The following is an 8,500-nucleotide window of genomic DNA, read 5'->3' on the forward strand; positions in this document are numbered from 1 at the left end:
GGACGTCGGTGACATGCGGCGTTATCACCGCAGGCTGCTGCTGCTGCTGCTTCCTGGCTCGGGCAGCAAGTAGCGCTATGGTTCATTACTCGCAGCGAAAAATTCGAGGGATCGCTCAGCGGCTTTCAACTGGACATTAATGCCTTTCCCATTCACAACTCATAGAAAGTGCTTAGGTATCCTCGGATTTTTTGCGCTTCGCCCCCATACCCAGTGTATTGATGACGACCAATAATTCGCTGGTCGTGATAAAATCTTGCCTAGGTATAATGAAAGGGACGTCGCGCAAGTAATGCAATTTGTAATTTTTGTTGATGAAAATCACATATGCATGTGCACGCACAACTACAGCACGGACACAGAGCATGATATAAGAAACTTGTACCGAGATACCATCGGAATGGCTGTGGGTTGTTAGTTTAACCACTGAATGCGTTAGTTTTGTACCATGTCAAGGGCTCACTTAGAGATCAGGAATGCAAGCATCGGGCCCGTGCTCGAACCATAATTATCTGCGATCAGCATGTCTCGTTGTAACCGAGTCGACTTGGTGCAATTGTGAGCTAAAACATGTAGACAACTGAAATTCGTGAAACTTTATTGCGCATGCACTCGCAAACCTGCCATAACCCTTTATTCAACGCTTGCATACGAAGTAACCGAGAAAGGCTCACGGCACTTTCATGAATGAAACACAACCGTATGTGCTGCCTTTCCGAGCAAACTTCGCAATCTCTCCTCCGCGTACCGAACTCAAGATACAGAAACAAAGGTGCAGTAACAACATGAACGCTCGTATCACGTGTTCGCGTGACGTCGTCGTCAAAATGTGGTCAAACCCTTGAGCACAATTTTTAGCGCAAGGACTTCCTCCCGCGCGCGTTGTTTTTACTCAGATAGGCTCGAGAGAGGGTTCAACGACTCCCAAGGACTGGAGGGGGTCGATTCTTATCGCGGTTTCATTTAAGCGGAAGCCAATGTTTACTAACAGCCACTGCGAAACCCTCCGACTACGCCTCGGAGCTTGTACCAGAGAGAACTTGTGAGGTGCGTCAGGCAGTCAAGCCATGTTGTCCGGTGCCCTGCTGGTCACCGTAGCGGCCTTCGCCGTCGCGGAGACCGATCCGTCGTGCACAGAGTCCCACAGACAGTCTTATCAGGTCCAGAACATCCACTGTTCCGGCTTCGACAACCCCGAGCTACTGTGGAACGCCGTTCCGAGAGACCTGGACTTGCCGAAGACGAGACTCGTCCTCCGGGACAGCGTCCTGGACTACTTTCTTCCGCAGACGTTCGCCGAGACCAACGCCACCCACCTCAAGCTGAGCAACGTCACCGTGGGCAGATACGTGCGGGGTTGGTTGCAGCGATACTATCCCTTCGAAGGGCTCGAGGACACGCTCGAGGTTTTCGAGCTTGCGGACGACAGCACGTTCCCGGATAGCTGGACCCTGCTGAGCGACATGCGGTTGCTCACGGAACTCAGGCTGGTCAACATGAACGGCCTGAAACTGTCGAGCAACTTTGCCCAGCTGCCGCGTACGCTGAGCCACGTGGCGGTGATAAGGTCGACCATAGAGAGCGTTGACGACGACTGGCTGGCGTCGCTAACGAACTTGGAGAAAGTATCCGTGATCAAGTGCAACTTGGTGAAGTTCTCGCGCACGATGCTGCCGCGTCCTGCGCCCAAGCTGTGGCGACTCATACTCGAGTAAGTGAAGAACTTAGCCTCGGATGTATTTAAAGCAAAAAAGTTGACTCGAACGGTGTAAAATCGCCGGCTAGCGTATTTTACGGAAATCTGAAATTATACTTCATCTTGTTTTTTAAACTATTCACTTATTTATCGTTTATGTTTTGGTGCTTATATTAGGGCTGGTATTACTGTTATTCAGACGTGCAGCTAGCGGTCCATTAGGTCTAGCTCAGTATAATAGGAATATAGGGGCGCGCCTATTGTCATTGCCTAAAGCATGTCGAGTCTGACGGTAAACGTATTGCGAGTCCTGCGCAAAAAGAGTTAAAATTAAAATGGTATCACCGCGATGCCTGAATTGACGCACAAATGAACTTGAATAATAGGTGACGTGCTCAACACGTACTAAACGGGAGAACAAGGTGTCTATAGGCTCAGAGGTGTGGTTATAGCTACGTCGTGTTGATAATTTACGTGTTTTCTTGAATAAATTCCTGTGTAAGGCTCTAGAGCTCGGTATATGTGGTTGTGCGTTCTTTTGGTCAGCGTTACACCAGGGAACCCGCCGTGGTTGCTCAGTGGCTATGGTGTTGGGCTGCTGAGCCCGAGGTCGCGGGATCGAATCCCGGCCACGGCGGCCGCATTTCGATGGGGGCGAAATGCGAAAACACCCGTGTACTTAGATTTAGGTGCACGTTAAAGAACCCCATGGTGTCCAAATTTCCGGAGTCCCCCACTACGGCGTGCGTCATAATCAGATCGTGGTTTTGGCACGTAAAACTCCATAATTTCTTATAGTTACACCAGGGAGCAATTTATTTGTGGTAACTGCATTATGGACTTAACGGGGAGCCCGGCCGATCAACGTGAGGCACATTACATACGTTGGGACGGGCTTAACCAAACAATTTAGGGAGACTGAAACCAGATTTTTAAAGTTAGGCTATCTTGAATTAGGACGGTGGCTGTTCCTACCGATTAATTCCAAAACGAGTACATGCTTATTCCAGTAGCCAGTCATGACTGCACTTGCTCCGTTTTGAGGGGTGGGGGAAACAATTAAGATCAATCTTTATTTTCATAAAAATAAAATAAATGGGCGGTCATTTTGAGCAACACGCTACGACAGTAGCTTGATAGGTCCCAATGAACCCCACGTGGCAACAGAAGCTTAATACGTAGTAAGACTGTTTAAGTAACAAGTTGGAAATAGGTAAAGTTCTGTACAACAATTGTGATACACAGGTGAACTCAATCAGAATCTTAATTCCGCTATAATCATTTGTTGCCTCGATCGAGCAAGCCAACCCTGCACCTAAGCGCCAAATATTTAAACGCGTTGCCTGACTTGCTACCTGACCAACGCATGCGTCCGCCAACCTATCTTTCTTGCATGTTTTCTCGTCACACAGCCACGCCAACCTGACTTCGCTGCCGCTGGACTTTGCCGAAGAGCTCCCGGGACTTCTGGAAGTCGGGCTGCGACACAACTTGATCACGTCTTTCAGAGACGCCACACTTTTGCCGCTGGCTCGAAACGGAACAAGGGTCAGCCTAGTAGGTGCGTGGGCAATGTTAGTTGACTCGCTTGCCTCTGGCATGCTCAGTGCTTAAGAGTGCTGTCTCCCACTCTGGGCTCTCCGAATTGCATAGCAACAGAATGCACCAAGGAGCTGAGCTCTCGTTGCCCCTGCGTGGGTGTTCCAACACCACCTAGATAGCACAATGCCTGTTCACACCGATTCATGACGTCATGGTACCCGGCCCGACTGCCATAGAGTCTAATGGGGATTCTCCCGAGTAAGCAACAGCGATTTTGGCCGTCACCGCTTTCCTCACGCCAGCCTTGGCAATGGAAATTTCGGGCCAGCTAGCATGACGTCATAGATCGCAGTGAACAGGCCTTGTGCTATCTAGGAGATGTTGGCTATTCCCATAGTGACATAAAACGCGCGAAAGAGAAGTGAACGGGGAAAGACAAAGAAAATCAAAAATAGGGAATTTAATCAGACAGAGGTTAATTAGTACGGTTGACTACTCTGCACGCACGCCGTATACAAGACGTAAGGTATGTGCGACAGGTAAACACACGTTTGTGTACGCCAGCTGCAGTCGCATAACCAGACAGAGGTTACTTCACGTGAACGAGCACTAGAGAGCATTGTTGAAGCTGCGGCAGTTTGTGGTGCTCCAGCGAGATGAAATGAGAGCGTGCTGTCAAGATGGGATGATGCTGCAACGTCCGCTCTGAACAAATGAGGTAGATCAGGGCCATCCCCGATTTTTTACAGCGGATACCTGCGCATAGCGAGGGACCTGGCCTTTCTGACTCTATTATCATTTTTTTAAACGTGAAAACGTGACTGCTCGCCCAATATTAGCCGTGCGCTGAAAAAAAATTGAACCGCGGCCAAGACTCGAACCCATGACCAAGGTGCGTGAGAGAGGGGAATTCTAACCGCGAAGCTAATGCCGCAGTTAGCAAAGCGTGCCACGAATCAGTAGAGCTAGCGGCGATGTCGTCTAAGAAATCTCGTGCCTTGGAGTGCTGGCAACAGGTGTGCCAGCTTTTACATCCTTTTGGCAGAGGCGCGCAGTAGACCTTCCTGCATGGTTAGTGCTTGGATGCAGACATGACCAGAGGTGTTATAAGACGGCACAGGTTGACAAACTCACGGGTGAGTCAACTCCCTCAGACTTACTGAGACTCAGATTGACCATGAGTCTTCGTCCGAGAGAGAGAGAGAGAAACAACTTTATTGAAATTAAGATCGTGCTTGATTACTGTGGATGATGGATGAGTAGAATTCTGATGAGTCTGAGTCTATAGTGAGACCGGCTGAAATAGAATTTACATCTGTCTGACGCTGAGTGAGGCCCTAAGCAAGAAAATGTACTTTGTGAGTGAGCCTGAGTGAGTTTTGTTTACTTTTCCAAACTATATGTATGACGGCGCGTTCTTTTTTTTTTATCGAGAATTCTTGCAGATTTCTGAGTCTCTTTAGCTGATGAATGCAACTAAAGATCATGAAGTACTCAGAGTTTCGATGTTACCTGTTTTGGCGGCAGACGGTATAATTTATTTACTTAGCATGTACCGTGTTCTTTATTCGCTCCAGGAAACCCCTTGCAGTGCGACTGCAAAGCGGCATTCCTCCTCGACTTGCCGGACGACTGGCACTACCCGACCTGCGCTGCTCCCGATTCCTTGCTCAATAGAAACATCAAGGAGCTGACCTCTGTTCAGCTAAGCTGCGACGCCACCACAGGTCCCTTGGCTGAAGCGACCTCTACGGAAGAAGGAAACGAGACTTCTTAACCGTAAAACGCCGGTGTATTGCTTCGAACGCGCAATAATAAGAAAGATTTAGCGTATATCGCCAAATGCAGGTGCTGCAGGCTTTCACGTCTTCCAGGAACGAGCAGAAACTCACTTTGCTTATAGCTTACGCCATCACTAGAAGCTGGGTATGCGCTCTGCATGACTCAAGACATCTTCCCTGAGTTGACAGCGAAGAAATAAACGAAAATCATTCAGCGGTAAAGCGTGTTATTGTGTCGAAGAGTGACATCAGATCATTTTCTAACCTTCTCGAATTTGCTTCGGTGTCTATTGTAAAACATATTCAGCGAAGAAAGAATGCATAGGAGATGCATTTCATAGCGGGAAGGCAGGTTCAGCTTCAACTAATGTTGGAAACGACATAAAAGCCGAAGAACGCCAAACGATAACTTATAAGGCACACTTTGAATCAAAATTGCTTTATTGTGCATATGCGTGATTGTCTCCGAACACTGTCTCGGAGCACTGACCTAGACAAATATTCAGCATGGCTACCAAGGTAATCCTAGATCTAAATAAGAGCAATTAATATCTAACCAGAATTATTTACCGCGTGCCGGCGTTAATCAAATAAGAGATAGTTCAATTTCAGTTGTCGAGAACAAATGCGGCTCGGCGCGCGTGCGCACGCTTGTACCTACACACGCACCCGCACGCACACGCAAGCACACGCAAGCACACACGCAAGCACACACACGAAGCTTATCGGAAATTTATGCCCCATGTCTATAAATTTCTACATTTCAATTTAAAGAAAGCAGTTAACTTCCGCTATGTTTTCCTTGACTACAACTTCTTGTGACATCGTATGGGTGCTACCTACTTTGGTGTTTTCACAGGAATTCTACGAATCGCAAAGCGCTTTGCCCAAAACGTCCTGAGAGGAAGCACAGGAGGGCTTTTGATTTCCAGTGCACGACGTACACGCACGTCAAATCGCGCTCTAAAATAAACGAACAGGAACAAAGAAATCAACGCGACGTACACTCAAGGCTCTGCGACGACCCGCGCAGAGTCGTCGCCCTGTGGCATGCGCACGAAGGGTAAGGATGTGCGAGGTCAAGAACGGCCCCATAGAGCCGGATTTAATTAAACAACCATTCGGTGGCGTTATTCCAACTTAGTGAGCAAGGTGCCGTATACTACACGCTCTCGCATTTTTGTTTTGTTTTGTTTTTAGTCAGAAAGGGAACGCTCGTCGACGCAGAGCAAGGCGCTTCATCTCGGACAAAACAGCTTATGGCCCGCGCTGCACGAGACGCAGGGTTACCGGGGGGAAAATTTAATAGCGGGGTTCGCCTCTCGCTAGAAAGCCGGTTTGACTTTTGTTAGATGGCATAGAATGAACGAGATGAAAAAAAAAAACACATGAGAGGAATATCCGCCATTCTGGAAGGAAATGACAACTTTTCGGAAGGCTTTCCCAGTTCAATAACTGGGCTTGCATGACCAGACGAAGTGAAGTATTTGAATTTTTCATCTCCTTATGTTTCGTTGTGGTAAAATGAAAATACGTTCAGATTTTCTTGTTATTGCGTGTTGACAACGGCTACTCCTTGTCAATTTATTGATTTTTCTTGTAATCTCTGAATCGAATTCGCTGGTGAGTCTCGCCCATGCGGAAAAGAAGTCGTTTCCGAGGTTGACAACCCACTAATCAAAAATAGGTGCTTAAGTTCAGTTGCAGGGAAACGCAGTTCTGCCGAACAGCGGCAACCACTCGCGTCGTGTCAATAATATGAAAGGCTAATGCTGAATTCCGTGAAATCCTGTCAAAATAATATGTTTCGCAACACTTAAGGGCTTTCTTGGCGGTATCCGAAACAATTCTTTATGTAACTTTGTGTTTTTTTCATACATTTGCCTCTGACTTCATTAACGAGACCTACTTCGATGCCAGGTAATTCGTTGTTGTACTCGATGTCAGGGTTTCTGTGGATCCTCCTACTTTACTTTTTTTGTGACCGACGACGACACGCTCATATGTGGTACACAATACCTCTGTATTCGCACACAACGAGACTTCTAGGCATTATGGGGCTGATAGCCTGTGGTATATTGGACTGAATACATGCAAAGAAAAAAAAATGTAAAAGGAACCATCTAATACCAAGGAATATATCAATTGGTGCCGCGGATACCCATGGATGCCAGGAATGTCAAACAGTATGGTCGTTAACGGAGGGGTAGTAAATAAGTAAATGAGGTCAGTGACAGTGTTGCTAAGAGCCTGCTTGGCTACCTATAAAAGAAGTAGATCGGATGCATGCGGTCGGACGGATTAGCTTGTGCTCAACGAACGTGTGCCACCATTAAAAGACAATAATAATTTCACTCGAAATGTTTTGCACACAAATAACCCATACATAACGGTTCGCTCACAGAACAAGAGTCTCGGTATAATCCGCTGATTCCGACGGCACTTACATCATCAACTGAATACATTCTCCGTTGTATTCGAACCACACCCATGGCGGTGTATCCCGTTTGGCTTCTGCATGTAATACGGGTATGCTTGGTCAAAGGTACGAAAGAGCAATAAAACACCTCGGGGGCTTCCTGGACGAAACACTAATTAGATAAATGCTCAAAGTACGCTTATTATGTGCTCACGAGGAGGAAAAGCTCCAAGCTTTGGCGCAACAATTTTTGTCATTTCCTTTTCTCTCTCTCCCGGTATCGCTTGCTGCCGTGCCAAGGGCTTATGGCCCGAAGTTTCTGCGACCAACAAAGCAATGGTTGTAAGCTGTGAATAATGGCTAGGTAATCCCTCTTACCATTTGCACAACGTACCCGCGAATGGAGACATTTACTGTCGAGAGTTATTTACATACAGCGCCTACTTGCGACACATATAGTCGCACTGAGATCTGCGTGGCGCGCTGTGCGGTTGGTTGTGGGTGGTAAGGGGGGGTCCACTGCGCGGGGTACGTAGGAGCGTTCCCGACTATTTGGCATTCAAGTCCGCACGTCGACAGCATTCTTTCCCGATGACGGCAGCTACCTGCAACACTCCTCTCCGGGACAGATAAAGAAATCAGAAGAAAGTAACGGTAAACGAAACGCCCATTATAGCTTCATTATCGTTTCAAGGTCTCCTCCCTTCCCTCCAAACAAAACGTTTTTTATTACTCCTGAACGACTCCCTGCCGTTCATTTTTTGTTTGTTTCCTTTAAAACCCCCTGCCAAATGCGCACCTAGCGAAGCTATTTAAACGCAGCGCCACCTTTGTGTCCTTGTCAGAGTCACGCAGTTCATGTTTAAACAGAAGACGCGCAGTCGGCTGTCGGTCAACGAAGCCTCCACAATGCGATCTTGTGAGTGGCTTACTAACTGCGTACGAGGGGCTTTGTTTCTCGCCATATGCTCCATCGTATGCGTCGTCAGCGACCCTTTGTGCCAAGAGACAACGCCGTTCCACTACGACCAGCCACAGCTGACCTGCTCGGACTTCACCAGC

The 8,500-nt window shown here is 47.7% G+C and overlaps 1 protein-coding gene across 1 annotated transcript; it reads left to right on the forward strand.

Moving 5' to 3' along the window:
• The first annotated feature begins 870 nt into the window (after positions 1-870).
• On the forward strand, positions 871-5,465 carry LOC119434654 (leucine-rich repeat and fibronectin type-III domain-containing protein 4). Its single transcript, XM_037701752.2, has 3 exons — positions 871-1,711; positions 3,109-3,257; positions 4,816-5,465. Exons 1-3 carry the CDS (start codon positions 1,068-1,070, stop codon positions 5,013-5,015), a joined length of 993 nt encoding a protein of 330 aa, XP_037557680.2. The 5' UTR covers positions 871-1,067; the 3' UTR covers positions 5,016-5,465.
• The last annotated feature ends 3,035 nt before the right edge of the window (positions 5,466-8,500 follow it).

This window comes from Dermacentor silvarum, unplaced genomic scaffold (genome assembly GCF_013339745.2).
Source record: "Dermacentor silvarum isolate Dsil-2018 unplaced genomic scaffold, BIME_Dsil_1.4 Seq14677, whole genome shotgun sequence".
Taxonomy (NCBI): Eukaryota; Metazoa; Arthropoda; class Arachnida; order Ixodida; family Ixodidae; genus Dermacentor; species Dermacentor silvarum.